The sequence below is a fragment of the Clupea harengus genome, chromosome 6 (genome assembly GCF_900700415.2).
Source record: "Clupea harengus chromosome 6, Ch_v2.0.2, whole genome shotgun sequence".
Taxonomy (NCBI): Eukaryota; Metazoa; Chordata; class Actinopteri; order Clupeiformes; family Clupeidae; genus Clupea; species Clupea harengus.
The window spans coordinates 19,038,664-19,061,844 of NC_045157.1; the positions used below are offsets into that span (position 1 = coordinate 19,038,664).

General features: G+C 44.5%; 1 protein-coding gene across 4 annotated transcripts in view; it reads right to left on the reverse strand.

Moving 5' to 3' along the window:
• LOC105892878 (A disintegrin and metalloproteinase with thrombospondin motifs 7) overlaps positions 1-23,181 on the reverse strand; it is a 114,417-nt gene that overhangs the window by 83,544 nt on the left and 7,692 nt on the right. For all 4 annotated transcript variants that reach the window (XM_031569256.2, XM_031569257.2, XM_031569259.2 and 1 more), the window contains exons 5-13: positions 22,348-22,431; positions 19,888-20,012; positions 19,387-19,536; positions 17,886-18,029; positions 13,538-13,682; positions 10,394-10,486; positions 9,586-9,731; positions 1,319-1,488; positions 888-1,021 (exon numbers count right to left, since the gene is read on the reverse strand). In XM_031569256.2, the coding sequence (XP_031425116.1) occupies positions 888-1,021; positions 1,319-1,488; positions 9,586-9,731; positions 10,394-10,486; positions 13,538-13,682; positions 17,886-18,029; positions 19,387-19,536; positions 19,888-20,012; positions 22,348-22,431 (1,191 nt within the window). The remainder of the gene's footprint in view (positions 1-887; positions 1,022-1,318; positions 1,489-9,585; positions 9,732-10,393; positions 10,487-13,537; positions 13,683-17,885; positions 18,030-19,386; positions 19,537-19,887; positions 20,013-22,347; positions 22,432-23,181) is intronic.

Genomic DNA, 23,181 nt, shown 5'->3' on the forward strand with positions numbered 1-23,181 from the left:
GTAGGGCTAATACCACAACAGCATAACTCTGTATGAGTGCAGTCATGATTTATAAATAGTTATATAGACTTATATCAGGCGCTATGATGCACTATGAATACTTTATAAGCATTTATAAATGTATTTTATAGTGCTTTTTAGATACTGAGTTTAAGTTAAGTGTTACCCACATGTCTTATTGAACAGCATGAAACAATGACAAATACAATTAGAAGAAAAATAAAATGAATTAAATAGAAAATAATGAATCAAAAGCATTGAGACCTTTGATTAAGTGAAACAAGAAACAAACAAAAACAGTATAATCCTACCAAGACTCACAAACTTTGCGTAAACCTTGCTTGCCATAACCATCACCCCACCAACACTCACAAAACTTTGGCAACATTACTTCCCATGGCCATTTTTAGTAACCAACATGAAAATAAACATTGAGAGGAAAATAACAAATGACGCATTGAGAGGCCCCCCAAGTATGTATGAAAGTCTAACTGATTAGATTAGGTTAGATCCAACTTCCTTGTCATCGTGCAGAGTATGCCAATGAAATGCAGTTAGCATCTAACCAGAATTGCCAAAATATGGTATTATTTACGGATATGTGCTGGAAAAGTAAGTACTACAACATAAGTGATGCTACTGTATATCTTACATGTACAGTGACAGTGGAGAGTTACAATCTACCAGTGGTAGTTGGTAGTTGAAACAAAGTATGAAGCAAAAAATTGTGAGCCTAAGAACAGTCTGGAGCAGAGCAGTTGCCATACTAAACTAAACTAGAAAACTACTTCAAACAGTGGCTTATTGTTGCATACTGTTATTTTAAGGAAGGATTTGATAGGGGACTAATAAAGGGATAGGCAGTCAGCCTTGAACTTGTGTCATACCTTACAGATGCCGTTGATGCACATGTCACGGCTCTCGCTGCCCTCGAAGCACCGTGTCCCATCAATGACAGCATCCAGCAGCTTCTCAGAGAAGTACTCATTCAGGGGCCGGCAATGCAGCTCACAGGCATTCACTACCAGATGCAGAGCAACACCTCAGCACAGCATAAACAGTACACACACACACACACACACACACACACACACACACAAGCACACACAAGCACACACACGCACACACAAACACACACACACACGCACACACACGCACACACACACCCACAGCAGGATGTAGGATTAACTGTGAATCCCTTGAGTGTCTAAGCATTTCTTAGCACAGATAACACAACCCCCAACCCACCCCCCTCCCAATTTCTGAACAGGAGTATGCATTTGTTTTTTCCAAAGAGATAACGGGTGATGGCTCTCACCTCTGTTGTTGACATGAACCCACTGGTAGAACTTGCCCTTATAAGGCATGGTGTTGAAGTTGCTGCACTGGACGTGTCTGAAGCTGGGCTGGTCGGGGGGGCAGGGGTTCGCGTTGCAGATCTTATAACGTCGGCGCTCCCCCAGGCAGTACTTTCCTCCATGTCGAGGACTATGGTGACATGACAGCAGAGGTAAAGAGGTAAGTATGGATGGCGTCATGTGAGTGATGCTTGGTGCGATCTCCTGGAGACTGTGCTTGAAAACTGGGAACATAGTGCAAAGTCCAGACCAGTGCAACATGAGCACATATCCATGTAAAGTGTTGATTTCTGAGGATTCATACCATAAAGTATTGGCTTCTTAAGTGGTACAAGACTTTTATGGAAGTCTTTTTATGGAAGCACATTTTTTACTGAAACTTTCATTGCCAGCCATGTGAGCAGTTTAAAGTCTTTGGACAGCAAGTTGCCCTCGAGTGAACTTCTCCAGAATATTTGTAATGCTCCACGAAATTCACTGCTGCATGGCAGCAATTTGAGCTCTTTCTGAATGCTAATCCAAACTACAACAACAGCTGGTGTTCCCATCTCCTCCAAGCAGTGGGAAGTGGAGGTGAAGAGAGGAGAGAAGAGGGGAAAACAGGACAGGAGAGGAGAGGAGAGGAGAGGAGAGGGGAAAAGAGGAGAGGGGGAAAGAGGAGAGGAGAGAAGAGGGGAAAAGAGGAGAGGAGATGGGAAAAGAGGAGATGAGAGGAGAGGAGAGGAGAAAAGAGGGGAAAAGAGGAGAGAGCTATTTTTCTGCTGCAGGACAGGAACCGCTTCTACAGAAAACTTTTAATACAGATGCTGAAACTGCAGCGTTCCAGAAAAAGAATATTACACAAAAATGCACACACACACACAGACACACCAAGCAGCTGTTGATCTTTCTTGCACTAGTAGATAAGGAGAAGTGGAGCTGACAAAATATAATGCAAACTTCACATACACTGACAATGTGAAAACTCACATTAAATTGGTGGAAGATTTGGATTTAAAAAGCCAGACTCTGTCTCTTCACCAACATATATACTGTATTCTGGGAACTACATGCATATGCCCACTCCAAAACACCCAGCTGCCTTATGGAATGGCTGTCTTTTTAAAAATGTAAGGCAAAATGTTTAAAGAACAACTCAAGTCAAGTGCAGCTCAAATTCCCCTACACTCAAAAAAATAAGTTGTTCTAATTACTTAATATTGTTATGTCAATGATTTCCACATAACTGAGTTGTGTTCAAACTAATTTAATACTATTATTACAGAGGAAATAACTAACTTATGTAAAACCAACAAGACTGTATTAAGTAATTACAATATTATTTGGTCAAGTTAGCCTTAATTGATCAGGCAGGGTTCATCTAACTAAACAGACCTTCATTACACTGACCTAACTGACTTATGTAATTCTAACTCAACTGGATTTACTAACACCAACTGAACAACTCCTTGTATTTCCAACTTAACTGACTTGAATAAGGAGTACCTAAATGGTTTTCATTGGTATAAAGGCTAGTTATGTCAACAATCGCCGTGAATTTGACTTCTGCATTTCCCCATCCCGGATTGTCCTTCCTCGAGGACCCCAGGGCAGCTTTTAAGCGCCCGGGGACCAAGTGAAGTGAACCTTCCATCTTGGTCAGGGATTGATAGGAGAGTGTGCTGTTGGGGTTCTTGTGGACACTGGGAGAACATGCAAATCCAGACAGAGATACCTAGAGATACCTAGCCCACCTGAACACTGAAGGTCTGGGGAGGACCTGCCTCCCTAACCAACAGCGGCCCATGCGGGAATCAAACCCATGACCTTCTTGCTGTGAGGCGGCAGTGCAAGGACCTGAGCCACCATGCCATACCTTGGTTCTGTAATATTATTTATTACCAATGGAAAACGACAACCATCATGTGACATCAACGTGATATCATTCAACACATACCTGGGTGTGGTAAAGAAAGCATTATTAGTTTTATATAAAATTATTATTTATTAGTAATTGAGCTTTTACATGTATCTTCAAGGACTGTCAGGCAAATCATCTACATTTAGTTATCAAGTATTGAAATGTATTATATGGCAACGACAGTACGAACATTCTGATTGGCTAATGCCTAGTCATGCCACCCGCGTATTGCCCTATTCACCGGTTATTCCGGATCCTTATTGCTCTCTGACGACAAGATCGCTATTTTAATGTATGTCTGTCAGGTAGCATTTTGTTAATTGGCTAGCTCGTTAGCTAGCTAACATGTACTCATATATGCTTGATTTTCGCAAGATAAATACAGCAGGACCAGTAATATTACTCTTAAACCATGCACTAATGTTTCAACATCACAGAATATATATATATACAGATTGTGCTATTCACTCAACAGTGTTATGTTGAATTAACTTAGCTGGCTTCTTTTGCTTTAACAAGTTTTCATTTTAAGTTAGACTTACTAAAGTGGACTAGATTTTAAAACCAAACACAGAAATGTTAATTAAATTGAATATAAGTACATTTATTTGATTCAGCAACTCACAGAGTTCACTTTTTTGAGTGTATGCTGCACTCAAACGTAAATCAATCTTTCCGTAATCAGAGAAGAAAGGAAAACGTCTCGGTTACTTACGTAACCTCGGTTCCTTAAGCAGGAACCAGATATAACAGTATGGTACATGACGTCAGTCATGAGGTACAAATCGAAGCATTTATCTATTCACGCCTGAAAGGCCGCGAGATCTGTCAGCGCGCGCTCCTGGCCCCGCCTGCCAGGAGTACTATAATATCATTACGCGCCCTCAGATCTGCCTTGGAAAGAAACTGAGCAAGACAATCAATCCAAGGTAACACTGTACACGCCAACTTTGTTATATCTGGTTCCTGCTTAAGGAACCGAGGTTACGTAAGTAACCGAGACGTTCCTTATCGCAGTTCACTGCGATATAACAGTATGGGACCCTATACATTCCCGCGTGATAATACAGTGGCAGCCAATTACACACACCAGCTTTACTGAAGCCTTTGCCCTCATAGAGGTTCATACGGCCGCTGGCGGTGAACATATTAACAGGGCAACCTTTGATAATAGGCGGCAAGGATCGCGATCCTGCGCCTGTAGGAAACCACCCTGGAGTGTTTCATGTGCAACAAACATGTAGACACCGATGAACACACTTATCATATATATCGTTCTCAGGCCAAGGGATTCAGAGATCGCTTGCCCGCAGAACGCTATGAAGAAAACTAGGTTCAGCCACATCTAACATATAGAATCTAATGAAAGTGTGGCGAAAACTCCAGCTTGCAGCTTTGCAAATGTCTTCCACTGAGACGCCCTTTAGTAAGGCCCAGGAAGACGAGACCCCCCGCGTAGAGTGCGCATGCAACTTCACCGGGGGATCTAAAGACAAGCTCTTATAAGACAACACGATAGCCTCTACTATCCAACGGGAGAAGCTCGGTTTTGATAGAGGTCTGCCTTTTGCGCGTGCACCGAAGCACACGAATAGCTGATCTGACTGTCTGAAAGCTCTAGTGCGCTCTGCGTAACAGCGGAGAGCGCGCACTGGACAGAGCTTATTCAAACGTTCCTCCTCTGCTGACGCAAAAGGAGGAGGCGAGAAAACTGCCAATTCAATCACCTGATTGCGGAATGGGGTTACCACCACTTTAGGTGTGTAAGCAGCATTAGGTCGCATAACCACTCTGTCACCAGCGATCGAGAACTGAAGGCACGATGGACAGACTGACAGGGCTTGCATGTCACCAACGCGTTTTGCTGACGTTAACGCCAGCAGCAGCGCGGTCTTTAAAGAGACAAACTTTATGTCCACTGTCTCCAGGGGCTCAAACGGAGGCCCTGTGAGAGCACGTAACACCACCAGCAGATCCCAAGAGGGTATGAGGTGTCTCTCTGGCACCCTGAGCCGTCTCACCCCCGCCATAAAGCGTGACGCTAGCGGGTGACTGCCAGGAGAACTGCCATTAATGCCTGCGTGGCAGGCTGAAATGGCAGCCATGTACACTTTGAGAGTAGAAGCCGCCTTCCCCTCATCAAACAACTGCTGTAGGAATTCTAGAATAACGCCCAGCGCGCAGTTAATGGGGTCGTGCTGACGCGCAGCACACCACCGCTTAAAACTGCGCCACTTCAGCGTATACAGAGCCCGTGTTGATACAGCTTGGGCACTCTGTATTGTAGCCACCACCGCGTCCGACAAGCCTGACGCTATGAGCCTGCACCTTTCAGGTGCCAGGCTCTGAGACGCCACCACTCTGGATGGGGGTGCCACACTGTCCTGTGCGCCTGCGTTAGGAGGTCTCTCCGTAGAGGCAGCTCCCAAGGCTGCTGCACTGACATATTGACCAGATCTGCCGCCCACGGCTGATTGGGCCAGTGGGGGGCTATCAATATCAATTCCCTGCCCTCGTCCGCAATCCTGCACAGCACCTGCTGGAGGAGCGGGATCGGGGGAAAAGCATATAGGGGTAGAGCTGGCCACTGGTGGCCCAGCGCGTCTATGCCTAGTGGGGGATCGTCGCCCCCTAGCGAGAACCAGAGCGGGCAGCAGGTGTTCTACCTGTTCGCGAACAGGTCCACCTGCGCCTTGAAAAAACGCACCCAGATCTGACCTATCACTTGTGGGTGAAGGCACCAGTCTGCTGCTCGAGGATCGCCCCTCGATAACAGGTCCGCACCGTAGTTGAGGTGACCTGGTATATGAACTGCCCTGAGGGACAGGACGTGCCTCGCTGCCCAAAGGAGCAGGCGAGTCGCCCAATGGTGTAATGACGGGGAGCGCACTCCGCCCTGGCGATTTATATACGCCAAGGTCGCAGTGTTGTCCGTCCTCACTAGTACATGCTGACCACTCAGCCTGGGCAGAAAGTGTTGTAGAGCTAGGACTACTGTTCGCAGCTCTAACACATTTATGTGAGACGCGGCCTCTGTCACAGACCAGAGACCGTTCACGCCTCTTCCTTCGCAGACAGCTCCCCAGCCTTTGGTGGAAGCGTCTGTGGTCACCACCACGCGACGCGACACTATGCCCATAGTGCCCGACGCGGCGAGAAACCAGGGGGTTCTCCAGATTGCCAGGGCTTTCCTGCATCTGGAGGACACCACTACTCTGCGATGCCTGTCTGTGACTGCGTTGAGCTTCATAGACAGGTACCATATTTGGAATGGCCGCATACGCAACATCCCCAACGGGAGCGCTATAGCGGCCGACGCCATCATCCCTAACAGGCGTTGGCAGCACAGCGACGAGACTGACTGTCCCCGTCGGAACTGGCGCACGCATGTTTTGATGGCATTTATCCGTTCTTGAGACAGCCTGACCTCCATGGAGGTGGAGTCTAAAATCATACCCAGAAAATGCGTAACTTGCCTGGGGCAGAGAACGCTTTTTTCTCTGTTTATAACAAAGCCCAGTCGATACAGGTGCGCCACCACTAGATGGCCGTCCTGCACTGCTGCAGCCTTTGAATGAGAAGCAATTAACCAGTCATCCAAATAATTGTAAACGCGTAAGCCGCGTAGACTTAATGGGGCGACGGCTGCCTCTACGCACTTTGTAAATACCCTCGGCGCTAGGGACAGGCCGAATGGGAGTGCGTTGAATTGGTACGCTATTCCTCCGAACGCAAACCTCAGATATCTCCGATGTCTGTGGTGGATTGGAATGTGGAAATAAGCGTCTTTTAAGTCTATCGTGATAAACCAATCGTTTGGCCTTATAAACTGCACAAGCTTGCGTGGGGTCAACATTCTGAACCGTAGCGGCATGAGTGCTTTGTTTAACACACGTAGATCTAATATTGGCCGATAATTCCCGTCTCTTTTGGGTACGAGGAAGTAACGGCTGTAGAAGCCTGCATTTTCCTCCTTGGAAGGGACTCTGCTTATCGCCTTCTTTCTGAGCAGGGAGATTATCTCTCCTCATAGGAAGTGAGACTGTTCTCGCTGCACCACAGACTGTATTACTCTGCTGAATGGCGGAGGGGAACGGGCGAATTGCAGCACGTAACCCCTTGTGATCGTCTTTAGCACCCATGGTGACACTGCGCATGCGCGCCAACTCTCCTGAAGCCTGAGGTCTCCCTCTGCCTCGCCCGCGGCGAGCGGAGTGCTGCCGCGGAGCCTGGGCTGCGCCCTGGGCAGGGCGCGCAGCTGTTCTTCGAACTTGGCAGCCATTGTGACCACTGCCTCCCCGAAGGCGCCCTGGACAGAGACCGAGGCGTCGAGGAGTGGTGCTTTTTCTCTGTCTGACAGGTTAGCCAGTGATAGCCACAGAGACCTCTGGGTAGCCACCGCGGCACCCATCACCCAGATCCGTCGCGCTACGGAGTTCTGCCACAGACGGGTGATCTTCCCCCAGCGACAAGGCAAGCTCAGTCAGGAGCTTTGCCTGGTAGCGCTGTAGCAATGCAGCCGTATTGGTCGTGCAGGCAGCCTGCCCTGCAGCCAAGTAGGACTTCTCTGCCAGCTGAGCCTGGTGTCTGCCCACCCGCGTGGGCAGGAGAGGCTTCTGGCCGAGACGCGTCGTGGGGGATGCGGACGAGAGGTAGCCCGCTACTGCATCCTCCACCTGAGGAAAAGAGAGGTAGCCCCTCTCCTTAGCCATGTGGAGCTGCATGTAGCGCCCATGTCGCCTGCAGTTCCTCGTGCACCTCCTCGAAAAAGGGGATGCAGCTGGGAACTGACGCGGCGGAGCCAGCATAGAACTCCCCGTCCAGCAGCGAGGACCGCACACTGGGAGGGGGAGGGAGAGGGAGCCCGAGGCAGCTGGCTGCTCTCAGCGCAACCTCGTGGAGTTGCTGGCCCAGGAGCCGAGACGAGGTAGGAGGTGTCTCCACCCGCATCCTAACGTCATGGCTCGTCTGCATTGCTTCAGCGATTGAGCTGTGCTCATCGGAGAAGTCTAGCAGACTATCATCATCCAGGCTGATGTCCAGCTCGAGTTCAGGCTGGACACCGCTTGGTTGAAGCTCCTCAGCCTCGCTGCCCGCAGCCCCAGGGCTGACAGGCGGCGGAGACGGGGAGAGACCCGGGGGCGGAGCTGCCGCTGCAAGGCGACTGCTCACGCTCACCAAGTCCAAGGCTGAAGACGCACTCATTCCTAAGGGGGCGTCAGCCCCGGATGGAACCAGTGCAGTCTCCTCGGCGTCCTTGCGCTTCCAGAACGCAAGGCGCCTGGTAGCCTTAGCTAGCGGGAGGCTAGCACAGATGGAACAGACAGGGGCTTTGCCCGAAAGCGCGCCCTCCGCGTGGTCCCTGCCTAGGCAGGTCACGCACCGACGGTGGCGGTCGCCCTTGGGACGGACGTGACCGCAGTCGGGGTAGTGTCTGGCCATCTTTTTTTCAATCTGAAAGTAGAGAAGAATGTTAAAACACAAGCACACTATCTGCAACGAACACGTTGTTAGCAAGCTAGCAGGCTAGTCAGAGACTTAGCCAGCCAGGCAGCCAGGATAACAGCCACTACTTTCAAAATGAAGTTAAGCCAATGAATTTCGTAGCGCCCTGAGCTAGTGAGGGTTAAGGAACCCGCATTACTCACCAACCCGTAGAGAGCGAAAGCACACAAAACTCTTTTGACTGTGGTAGAGCGTTTGAGATATGCTCGGAGATGTTCACTCCGTCTTGCGAAGTTTCAAAAGAGGCAGATCTGAGGGCGCGTAATGATATTATAGTACTCCTGGCAGGCGGGGCCAGGAGCGCGCGCTGACAGATCTCGCGGCCTTTCAGGCGTGAATAGATAAATGCTTCGATTTGTACCCTATGACTGACGTCATGTACCATACTGTTATATCGCAGTGAACTGCGATAAGGAACATATTAAACATATATCACATATATTTCACATATTAAAAATAACTTGTAAACTTTCACCCTTGGTGAATGTGTGATAATGTAATAGCAAAACACTTAAAGCAGACACACATACTCTGATGAATGGAGTCGTGAATGAGTTCTTACTGAATTCAGCCCACTGACTAATTATCACAAAACAAAACATTGGGGCAATCAATAAATCAGATCATAGAGGGACCAAATATTAGTACGATGTGCTGCTCATAGAATTCTATAACAGTATACCAACATGAACAGTACAGTATAACAGTAGGGCACAACTTAGACATTGGATGCTATTTAGGATACTATACAGGAGACAGTTTAGACATGACAATGTGACAATTGCCGCGAGGCAGAGAGAAGGCCAGGCCGCTGTGACTCACGCTGGGTTGGTGCAGTCCCTCTGGGCGCTCTGCACGCCCGCCCCACATGTCCTGGAACAGTCCGACCACTCGCCCCAGGACTCCCAGCCGCCATTCACTCTCTCCGGCTGATCCCCCACTGAGACACATTCCCCACCAACACACCACTGATCCACACACACACACACACACACACACACACACACACACACACACACACACACACACACACACACACACAAAGATGTTCAGACAAGCAGGCACAACACTGAAATAAATACACACACAAAGAAACACGTGCAATCATCCACAAATACCCGACAGAGATCACACTGTTGAATTCACAAAAGCTATAGAACAGCTTGAGCACCTGGCTGAGGCCAGCCAGGGGGGAAAACTGGGTCTTGGTGGTGACAACAAAAAGCATTTTCTTAAGATGAACATAACAGGCTTTATCTACAGCTGATGTGCAATCACTTTTAAACACCTGCTATTTAGTAGAAGTTGCACTTCAAAGTTCCAGTTTTCACATTTTAGTGTGTGTTACTACTTCTATAGTAGTCTATAGTAATATTGTTATTACTATTAGTTGTAATAGCAGTAGTAGAGTAGCAGTGGTAGTAGCAGCACTGGCAGTAAAGGTCTCATAGCCATAATAGTCTTTAGTTTTTCGTTTGAAAAACTAAACCTTTCATTTCTGTCCGTTTTTAGTTGAGATTTCAATCTTTCCTTCTGTTTGACCTAAAGAATATTCATCACCTTTCCTTCTATCTCACCTAAAGAATATTCTTCATCTTTCCTTCTATCTCACCGAGAGAATTTTCCTCACCTTGCCTTCGCCACATTTGGTGCCATCCACAGCTCCATCCAGCTTTGAGTGACAGGTATTACCCACAGTGCACCACAGTGTGCTGCAAACATTCTGAATGAGATGGAGACAGACCAGAGCAGACTTTTACTCAGTCTTCATAACTAACTACCTCAAACTTCTGGTGTAAATGTGATCCATTAGGGACCGTATGCAGCCAGATGGTCATTATCACAAAGTAGACCCCTGCAGGTTTATCAAGACCACATCTTCTTATATTTCCCTCTTGGGCTTAATTTTGTGATACTTACCAGCTGGCTGTATTCTATCTCAAATATTACATGATCCCTTTCAAAAGAAACAACTATTTGGCAGAGAATGTTGAAGTTATTTTAGCTTTAAGCTAGCTTTTAATCATTTAAGCAGTCCATTCAAACTCCCAAGCTAACAATTCAGCACACACTAGTTGTCTGTAGTAATGGACTAATAAATAGTTCTGAGTTATGTTATTCAGAAATAGAAAAAATAGAACACATTAAGACACATTGAGATTTTTCCTTTAGCTGCTGAAAGTGAATGGGTGGCCACCTCATACACTGTGTCTCTGTTTTCAATATATGTGGTATATCATCTATAAACTTTTATCCACGAAAGACATCTGGTTCCACTGAACACACCTCCATGGCTTCTGCAATGTCAACTGTAGTACAAAGTCATTAGCTCATCCTCATTTTATCCCCTTGTTTCAGGGCAATTCTAAAGATGTTTATCTGTAGAATGAGTTCCTGTCCTGTGTTAGATAGCTTTTTTTGTCTGCAACACAGACTTGAGGCACATATCTGGTAATCGCAATCAGACTTTAAATGACACAAAAAAAAAATTGGAATGCAGCAACCATACCAAGCAACCAACATCTACCGAGCTCTTACAGTAAACTCCTGCGCCAAAGAATACAGTCCGCAATCATAGCCTGGCAGAGCTGTTTGCTGCATTGATAAATGTCTCACTTGCTAGCAGATACTGATAAGAAGGCTGAAAGCCAATTTTGGAATTTATCTGGAACTAGGAGACGGCACCAATCAAATGATCTGTGGTCTGTGACATTTATGTTTGTGATTGAGGGTGTTTGTGTGTGTGTGTGTGTGTGTGTGTCTGTGCGTGTGTGTGTGTGTGTGTGTGTGTGCATGTGTGTGTGTGAGTTTGTGTGCTGTTGAGAGCAATGGTCTGCCAAGTGTATAATCAGGAAAGGCCATCAGACAGTGACAAAAGCTTAGTATGGGAAGTGCCAGGCAACAGCATAATTTAAACTGACGTCTCTGTGTGGATCAAACAGCCATCATTTCTCAGCATAGACACCAACACAAGTCCCCAGAAGAGTGGAGGACTGAATTTGAAGTTGAAACTCAAAAATGATACAAGTATACATCTCAAAGTACAGTACTGCGCTGCACTATGAATGTGTGCAATTTTAGTGTAATTGCTTTTGAATCTAGTTCACTATTTTTTTTCAGACCTGGCACTGTAATGCCATTGTGCTGGCTCTTATGTTAAGGGATTCTGGTCAATGATAATTAGCAGTTAATGTATGTGGCAGGTTAGAAGCACAAACAATAATGATGAAGATTGCAACACGCAGGACCTACAGCACAAGGGGCTAGAGCTGAATGCTGACCTACATTGTATGGCCTACTTGGACACGACACCACACACACACACACACACACACACACACACACACACACACACACACACACGACACACCACAACCGTAGAGTGACCACATGAAATGATCTGTAACCTTGCACTGGGAGCTCACACTGTTTGTCTGTCTTTGTAAAAGTCGTGTAAAAATAAATGGACGCAGAGGGCCAAGTCTAAAAGCATTTACCCTTGTAATCTGGACAAATGTTTGCTGGGAAAAGTCTATGCAATTGAAAATATTTACAATGAGGTATTTGGCCGAAGGAAAACATTCAACGAGACCACTGTTGTAATGACTTTGGGATTTGTCTGTGGCAGAACACGTTCCCTTCACTCTGTGCTTGTTTTCCTGTCTGGCTGGATGTCTACAAAACCACACAGGGATACCTCATGGCATGGTTAGGAAACGAGAGCTGTAACCTCATACCACAGCGCCAATGCATGTGTGTGGCCTCATTATCCCACAAAGCCCTCAACCCCCCTCCTTGTCTTTCTTTCTCTCCTTCCTTTCTTCCTGTGAAAACTCCAGGAGCTGCCAAAAGCCAGAGGCTGTTCAGATTCGGTCCGATTTGGACAGGCTTTCTCAGGTGTAAATGAGCAACAGCAGTGACACCAGGGAGCAAGCGCTGTGTGCACTGTGGCCCCATAAATACAAATAAATAGAGCTGCCTCTCTGTTGCGTGGCCCTTGGGACTGCTGCAGCTTAGCTTTCTGATCAAATCGAGTCAACAATCCCCTAATCTTCCCAAAGTCATCTTCTGCTAGCTGTACAAACAAAATCCGACAAAGATGGCTTCTCAGCACGGAGAGCCATCGCATGTTGATTGTGAAAAACTACCCCAGGTAGATTATGGGCCATTATCGTAGCCTCTAAATGTAATCGTCCGCAGTTATCTCAGCTGTGGCTGGCTTTTGGTTTTAAGTGCGCCAAATGTGAGCTTCTCTCCTGTCTACCTTTAATCATTCCATTAGTCTTAGTGGCATACAAAGGGGACTGATGCAGCCAAAATCTATTCCTCCAAACTTCGTAGCGAGCCAAGCACTGCAAATGGCCTCTGGGTGCCTTGAAGTATTCTATTAGTGCAAGGAATTTGCTTTTCTTGTCAAATATGGTGAAAGGTAGTGAAAGGTATGCTGGCACTTACTATGTGCAGTACTTATACTTACTTATGTATAGTACAAGAGTACGTACTGAAAACGGTAGATAAGTGATGTGTTAAATCATGGCATCTTACATTGATGTCTTCCTCTGAAAGAATTTTGCAAACTTATTTTTTAAATTCAGACCAGGGATGTATTTCCTAAAAGCATTGCTGTGCAGTGACTTACATAACTAAAAAAGAGACAATCTCTTTATGATTTAATGAAGATCACAGCACAATGAGGTGTTCAGCAGCTGCAGCCCAGGATTATAAAGAGCATATGAACACCATGCTTGTGATGTGTGTTAAGGGAAGCACTTACATCTACGTCATCGCAGAGGAGAGAGCTGGAGCCATACTGGAGCTGGCACTGGTGGATGGCACTGTACAAGGCACCTGGAAGCGGAGTGTGCTGGGAGAGCTCGTCTCTTACCGGGGGGTCGTCCAAGCACCAGCCCCAGCCACGGCTGTGGAGGAAATCACCAGACATACAGTATGTGTCAGTTGGGACTCAGCGCCACACACAGATCTGCACACCTACTTCATGTATACAGTAATACACAACTGCGTACACACACAAACCTACCTGAGTGCACAGCATACAAAAAGGATAGAAAGGATTTTGTCTTTTAAGCACAGAATGAGAGCTAACTTTCACAACCTTTTACAAAGGCCAGTATCATGGAGAACCACAGGAAAGCCATGACGTAATTATAAGCAAACTGTAAGGGACAAAGATCTCCCACAGACACTCAATAAAAATGTGGCCTTAATGACATTACTAAAGAGACTGTAAGACTGTTGCGTCTTTAACTTTTAAATACTTGTCAGTATTTGTCATAAATGTCATGAAGCATATCTGTCATAAAAGTAATAGTTATAGCAAGAGCAACCGTCCTTAGGAAACTTCAAGAAGATATTACCAGATATTAAATAATTCTTAATCAGTTCATCATACACAGGCAGACATACTTTAAGATTCCTGTAGAAGTATCAATGGAGCCACAAAATCTGCAAAGACATCTGACAGAAATAGCATCAAAGCAGTGTGACTACAGAATAAGGGGCCCTTGAAGGACATGACTTAAACAAGAATTAACGCTAACAGAAGTCACCCTGACAAAGTAGCTCAAGTCCCCTACAGAGATGACTGAACACATTCTCTTTGACTGACAAGGCAATTATTCTCCAAAAATGTGTGTGTGTGTACTGTATGTGTGTGCAAATGAGTGATATCATAATCCCCTGGATGTGAATTCTATTAAATAGACTTTCCAGTTTTAGAAACTTCTTCCCAAATGCTTTAATGTTAACTGTTAACTGATAACTAAAAAAGTAAAACAATTAGTCGGTTATGTTATGAAACAAAGTTGAAATACTAGATATCGAGATATTTACATGCATATCTACATGAAGAATATTAACTGTATTCATGTGGTGTTTTGTAGTTGATGTATTTAAAAGAAAGAAAGAAATGTGAGGAAAGAGAAGAAAAAGAAAAATGAAAAGAAAAAGAAATACGTATGCTGTTAGTGAAGCTCTATGGCAATGGACAGGAACATCTGTGAGGGCGTTCCTGAAGCCCCATACAGTAGGATACAGTATACCAGAAGCATCTGTGTCATATCTTTTAAGACTACTATAATATTTTGGGGGAAATAACTCTTAATAACACTTCACTCACCATCTTCCTTATGTTAACATTGTTTGAGAACTCAAACCTTATCCTGGCTTAATAAGGAATAATAACAGTGGGCTGGTTCCAAAGCGCCTGGCCTCTCATGCAACGATCCCCAGGGACCAGTCTATGGTGCGATGCTGATGAGAGTGCCATAAACAGCCTGGTTCAAATGACAGTACAAAATGCACAAGAGGGAAAATCTGGACGTACAACAGGAAGGGAAATCCTCCTACACTAGACTGCACATCACCGACCGAGTCGTCTGCAAAAGACATCAACTGGCTTTTAAGCAGCTTTAAAAGAGTCAAAATACCTTAGTATTCAGGGGAGTTGAGATCTGTTCACCATAGCCTTCATGGTCAAGGCAACTGCTGGTGTGTTTAGCAATATTGTGCTTATTTTTCTGATCGTTTCTAGAGCAGTTCAAAGGGCAAGATGACCCAGATAAACTTTCTGTAACTGTACCCCCACAAAGTTTTGTTTTTTATTTTTGTCCCAAACTACACACACATGCCTCATGTGAGATGCCATAACATTATTCACAAAGCTCTAGTAATTAAGGCATTCTCCTTGACCACATGAATGGGGTTTTTATCAAAGGCTTTGCCGAATGAACTCTCTAATCTATCAACAATACTTCAGAGGCTCTTCATTTGTTATCCATGGCGCACTGCACAGCGGTTTAGACGTGATGCGCTGCATATTATCAGAACCGATCCAATTAACGGTTCTTAATGACTTCCAATGAATTCTCTGTGACACTTGTACTCAGGATGTCGCTCATAGAAAATAACTAGTTCAGCGTGAGACTGCATGTACAGACGATCATACAAAAGACACCGCCTGCATGACCATATTATCTCCACAAAATGCAAATTAGGTAACATGTTAAAGTGCTGTACTGTCAACATCCCCATTACCAAGTCACATTTTTTACTTCAATGCAACACAACATCAACACAATTACAGTGATTATGGTCCTCCTGGAGGTCGATCATCAAAAAGGACTCCAAAGTGTTTGCTGTCTGTTCGGCAAAACCACAGCTTCTCAACCCACTCTTCCACATTCCCCATCTAAGCAACACTTAGCACTCGGCATCTCATTAGGCAGCCCTATTCAGTCAGGCCTCTGATCTGCAGCTCCATAATGCAGCTTTGTGTAGCGGGCCGCTCTTGTAGTGAGATGGAGGTCTAGCGGCGTGATGCCTGCGCACAAGTCGGGGGGGGGGGGAATGAAGCCTTCACAGAGGTCTAGCGAGAGGGAAACTGAGTTCACATCCCCAGTGAAAGACATGGCTGTGATCTGCAGACTTACTATGAGCTCTCAGGCAAGCAGAGCCAAGTGGTTAACACAGGAATGCTTCACGCTACTTGTGAAGCATTTCTTTCTGTTCTTGTGTACGTGTGAGGAAGTCCTATTTTTATGATGGTCTTAACGTGTTTATTTATTTGTGTAAGAATACTTTTGATGACAAAAGTTATTTAAAACTGTTGATGAAATCTTACTATCTAGCTATTAAGGCAATACACAGTTGAATGTCTCATTTAACATTCTGGCAAGCAAATGTTCTGCATACTTTCTGAAATGCTGATGTTGGCATGTATTCAGTGACCAAAATTCGACACCATCTGGAATGTCCAGTTCCCTTTTAAATTGCAGTGATATTCTGCAAGTTCTCAGTATTCACATTCTGTGCATTACAAATCATTTTGGTTAGCCAAAGATTTGCTTGATTTATTTATTTACAGTTAAACTACAGTTGCAGAAGTGAGGAGTTGAAACTAGAAAGCTAATTACCTAAAAGGTTTGTAAAAACCTTGTTAACACCAACAACAGCATAGTTGCCACTGATAAAAGCTTCCTAGCATGCTAACTGGAGCCAAAACTAGTGTCCTATTAAGAAAAACTCTGGTACATCTCTGCATACTGATGCGTTAAAGCTCCATAAGCTATTACCATATTTATCAGCATTATGCAAGGTGATGACATTTATAAAGTTATATAAAGTTATAAAGTGTTTCCCAAAACAGTTTCCCAAAACAATGCCTTTGTTCTGTTGCACACTGAGTCTGGAACAGCAGCTATTCATGCTTTGAACCACATGTGAAGCCAATCTCTTCACAGTAGTGACGGGAGAGTTCAGGCTAAATGTCCTACCATGTTTTTGCCATGTGAACTGTGCTGGGTGAATCCACAAGGATTAAATAAAAACACTGGGGTATCATTTTACTTTGTGAGACAGAAAACAGCCTGCAACAGTACAGAAAACAGATGAGGACCAGAGTAAAGTGGAAGCACTGGGGCTTTCACAAAACACGCAGAAATAAATCAATTGCTGTGCTCCTAAAAGAATAGTCTCTGATAGTGTAACAGGGTCCTCCCTCTGTCTCGGGCAAATGTCCACAGTGTCGATGGCTCCCCGGGAGCCGCTCCCTCCCACTCCCCTCTCTCTCCGGGGTCAAACTGCAGCCGTCAAGCCATGCTTAATGCATTCCACATGGAGGCTTCACAGAGAACTGGAGCAACCCCTGACAGCCAGTTCCACTCAGTGTTGTCTTGATGCCGGGGAGCCCTGAAGATGTTCACACACACAACAGTTTGGCATCACACGAACCCGAGGCAGCTTGTTTGGACGGGTTAATGCCCGTTGCATCCGGATCTCATTACTGTCGAGCGCCTACCCGGTGCAGTCACTTTTATCTTTGGGCTGACCGACAAAAGATAAATAGGCATTCCATAACGCTGAATGAAATGTTCTAATTACAATACTATCACATACTATTTCAGTGAGTTTTGCTCTACCGTGAACTGTTAGGTACTGAAATAAGCAGGTGCATTGTTCGGTGTTTAGTTCAAGGAAACTTTACAAATACCATACACGAGCTGCAGTCGGCAGACAGAGTGAGCTAGGGGCAGAGAATGAATGGAAGAAACCAGAAGCTGTGGGAGCAGTTTGTCAATGTGGTGTGTGAAGTGTGTGGGACTCACTCGAGGAAGCGGGTGATGTACTGGCGGCTACAGCGAGACCAGCTGGGTGCGAATGTCCCATACAAGAGTTGCGGGGACATGATGAAAGGTCTTTTCCCGATCGGCTCACAGTCATTGCCGTTGCCATCATGCTGAATCCCAAAGCTGTGGAGAAAGAGAAAATCACACAGGATAGTCGGTACTGAATACACAGATCATTCAATGCCCTATCAGCAGATCTCCACAGCCCACCACTGTCAAAGAGGAACTGCAGTGCACAAAGAGCATGACAGGCCAAGGAAGGCCAGAGGGCTAGTATTACAGCTGGTTGTGTGGGGGCGGCAGTGAAGTTTTCATCACCGCAAGTGACATTGCAGTCATGCCATTCTCTCTGTACATTTCGTTTTAAAGATTTGGAAATAGTTACACAGTTTACTAATGTGTTGTTGTGATTAGATAAAGGTTGGATGACTGTTTTCGTGATTGTTCCATCTCTCTCTCTCTCTCTCTCTCTTTATCGCTCTTGTTAAACAGCATCGTCATTAAGGTGGTTTGAGGGCAGTAGTTTATGGAGACCTATCATCACTAAAGCAAAGACTGGAACTTTTACAAATATTTCTGCTACTCAAGGGTGTGAGAGAAACAACTAGAGAAAGGTTTTGTGTAACAACAGTAATCCTGTTGGAAATTGTAGGATACACGCTTCATTTGATGGCAATTGTGGCAGTTTTTCTCGGTCTCTGACTGCCAAATCTCCTCTTGGCAATAATCTGTATGCTTAATGGGGCAGTTTCATGCTTTGGCATTTTTTTTAACACTGGCACCACAAAATATGCCACTCAAATTATTCAAGGTAAATTAACAGTAGCGTAATACATTTCCTTGCATATGATACAAGTTTAAAAGTATGAATGTAACATATAAGGCTAATTGAATGCATTTCAGAGTATAGTTTAGTTGGTCATTATGAATGTACATTAAATTTAAATGTACATGAGCTATATGCTACCTGGCATATAAAAAGGCTGGAGTGCCTGTTTTAACAGATAGGATCACCTGCTGGATCACTTACAAATATTACTGCATTTGGAGGACCTTAGCAAATCTGTCCATTAAAGGCTATTCTAGGAAAATATTGAATTGTGAAATCAAACTGACTATCCTTTTCAAATGTTTTGATGTATGCTCAAAGATGATCATTTTAAAAATCAGTGTTTATAGAAATGTTTCTTTATTTTCTTTACTAAAGCCTGACAAAAACGTTACTTCAATTATGGCTATTCTTGGAAAATATTGCATTGTGAATTGTCACATTTACATTTACACTGATGGCACACGGCACATCAGGAGCAATTAGGGGTTCAGTGTCTTGCTCAAGGACGCTTCGACAGGGAATCGAACTAGCAACATTCTGCTTACTAAACGACTTCTTTACCTCCTGTACCACTGTCACCCTGACAAGAATCACATCTCTATTCCTGGTGTCCGTGTGGACATCAGACTGACATGACTGAAGACATACTTGTGCCCAAGCTCGTGTGCCACTGTGAAGGCCACAGGTAGACCGGTGTCCTCACTGATGCTGCAGCTGCGGAGGGGCTGGCACATGCCGGCCACGTGCGAGAGCCCCAGAGTCTCGCACGGTTTATTGATCGAGGCGCAGATGTCCTTCCTGAGCACAAACAGAATGGATTTACTCGAGCACAAATAGCACCTCCATTTACCCCCCCGTCACAAAAAAGCTTTCCATTCCGTTCTTTTTTTCTCAAGGTTTTCACTCTATCAAAACATGTGCAAACACACACCATGCACACATGCACAAACATACATACCAGCGCGCGCACACACACACACACACACACACACACACACTCACACAGACATTCATTTATTTTCTTTTGTGATTCTATGAAAGACAACTTGCCCTGCCACATTTTTCCTGGAACAATATTACCATCTAGATCCCAATCTGACAACTACAGAGGCATTATCAATTCCAGGGTTGTGTTAGAGGTGTACGTACCTGGTAAGTAAGATGGCAACATCATGATGCACAGGATGCTCATCTTCCTTCATGTTAAGGCGTTTCTGCCACTTGCAGAAGCTGTTCAGGCTGTGGTCTGCATGGTGGGAGATCTTTAAATCCTCCTGATGATCACAGAGGATTACAAATAAAGAATCACTCACCTCAACAAAGGCCAAAACACATTCAAGGACAAATGATCCATAGTCCTCAGTAAAGACTATCTGTGATTTAGATTAAGAACAAGGCCTTATGGAGGCACGAGACTTGCTTAAGGATGCAGACCTTTTCACTTCCAGGCAGCATCTCACAACAGTGCTGATCTTTTAAAGGATGCATGATCTTTTGCTTGGGAACTTTTAATCTTAGTGATGATAATAAGTCTCATATGAGAAAAATTCCTCATATTTGATACCCCACTTCCCTGGTCTATTACTGCAGAAGCTCAGCTGAGCTGATACCTCATCACCACAGGCACTCTAGGAGAAAGAGCAAAACATAATCCCTCACTTGACTTGACTTGGCATTCAGGCTTGGTTGATGACTCAGGCTCAACACATGGTCCAAAGGATGTGGGGAGGCTGGAGCTCGGGCATTTGGCATCTTTAGTGTAGTAACCCACATACTTCTCAGACAGACTGCATGTGCCAGTATGTATGTGTATGTGTGTGTGATAATTATATTATATAAGTGCATTAAGTATGTGCTGTATAGCACTGAATGGCGTGGTTGTAAAGCTTGGATGGGCATGATGGCAGGGAATGGCTGTGACCTGTACATTTATATGATTTTCATTAAGCAGTTATTTTTATTCAAAGTGGCTTAAAGTACAGGTGTGGTACTGTTAGGTGGCGTACCTGTACTTTATATGAATCCAAATAACTACATATAAATTCTTTATAGCAGGTGTTCTAATGCTTTAGTTAGTATAGCTTGGATTCTAACGAGGGCCTAGCAAATTGCATTCTTTGCCAAAGCTCACAAAAAGTGTCCAAATCTTAGGTTTGCAAAAAACTGGCAATAGCAATAACAATAAATGGCAATAACATTCATTTTAAGTGCCATGTGCACATCCAGCCTCAAGGCAACAATCCTAAAAAGAACAAGATCTTCCCTAGGGGCCTAATTTGACAGGGCTACGAGCTGTGTGTTACGCATGTGAGGTAATGATAGTCCGCAAATGGTGCAACATCAAAGGAGTCAAGAAGAATTGTTCTTTGCATGTGTGCACTGATGGAAGGCTAGAGTAACGGGAGTTTAATGGCTAAGCAGTCCCCACAGACACCACTGTTGAGCCTTCTGGAGGTATTGTGGGCCTAATTAAAAAAAACACTGATGAACGAAGGTGCCCACTTAACAACCCCAGTGAAATCTTCACAAAGGCATCTTTGCTGTTGTTGTTGTTGTTGTTGTTGTTGTTGTTAAGTATTGTTAAGTATCAGTATCGATGGTTGTAGTGCACCCTGTTGTTATGATTCTTTGACTAGGTTGTTGGGTATGAGTACTTGCATGTCACAGTGAGAGGTTTGACCACTGTGTGAAATCCCCAACCTGTGTATAACTAGAAATGATGTCTCGAGGAGGAGTGCAGACCTCCACTGGGAATGGCCTGGGCTGTCAGCTCTAGAAAATGTCTGTGGTAATGGCCGCACCCCCCTCAGAGGAGACCGTAAACTAATGGGAGCGCACTCATTCTAAAATCTGCCAAGAGCAAGCAAACGACCAGCAAACAGTAGTTATCTCTCCCTGGCAGCATAAAGCTCTCTCAGCGGGATTCTTTTAGAGAACACCACATGGGGTGATGTAACAGATAACGCAGGCCAAGAAGGAAACCGGAAGCAGTTATGTGATTAAACTAAATGTTATGATGAGGCAATAGGCTTTTATACTGGTGGTATGTAGGATGGCAGATTCATGAACATTGCTTGGTATTACTTTGGAACTGAACCCACTCTAGTGTATAGGTGCAATGTTTATATTCTGTAAGAGACACTTTTGTCACAGATGAACAATGGGATCATAATTCTCCTATACGACCTGTGGGGAAACAATAACCATTGGATTTGAGGGGTGCATGTCATGGAAAACTTTCAGGACACAAATTAATCTGTAAGGTTCAGCCATTTAGGATTCTTCCATATAATGTTGGACTGTTAATTAATTTTCATTCAGTTGCCTGCAGGGACTCTACTTATTCAGTCATGGTGAGCGAGGAAGTACAACTTATTTCTGTCTGAACCCTTCTATTGTGGATGTTGAATTTCAGTGTTGGAATACTCGGTGGACCCTGGAAAGAACTCTGGCAAAAGGCCTTTTGCTCAGCCCCGCCATCTATAGGTTTTCTCGGTAGGGCAAACAAGCAATGCATTCATTCATAAAAATGAAAAGTAAATTTTACAAACAAACTAATGCCATTCAAGCTCAACTTGGCAGCCCATGCTCAAGCCTGTAAATTCGTACCTCATCTTTTTCCAGAAGAATAATCCGCACAACTGCAATGTTGATGGCATTACCTATGCTGGCATCCCGAAACAACCCAGCTACCTGGAAGAAATTGATAAAATAAAACAAACATTAAATATTTGGATGAATGATCGCTTGCAAAAAATATTCACTGATTCAATTCAATGATAAGCTACTGTTGTTACCCAGTAAATGAAAATGTTACAACATAGCATGTCTGAATTCAGATATACATGACATTATAGGATTATCTATGCATACCATAACCTCACCATCAGATAGGAAAGGGGTTATGGGAGTCGTATGGGGCTTTCATATCAAAACTTGACACAACTGTAAAGTTATATACTTAAAGAATACATTTTCTATGATCACAGATATTAATGGCCATGTCTATGTTGAATGTCTGGAAAAAATCAAAATTTCCAGTCCCTAAAACCCCTCTATGCTAATTTTAGTTTTAAACCCACATTAAGTACATTATGTCTGCACTGAAGCAGGACTGTGAGTGGAGTGAACAACTGAACTTGGGAAAATTTTCTATCTTAATGTAGAACTGATACTTTGCAAAAAATGGGTCTAGAGGATGGTGGGAATAAAATGTCCCTGCTCAACAAACAGTCCAGAGTACAAAGCATGTTTGTAAATAAAGGCTTATGAAGCAGCCAGATGTTGTGTCTGGGCTGCTTTAGGCCTGGACTCTAGACCCTGAGTTGTGGAACATCTTCTACAACTACTTCTCTAGCCGCACTCAAAACAAAAGGGTTATATGATAAATAAAGATTTCCAGTCAGAGGAGATAACACAGAGCCCCTCACAGAGACTGGTGAA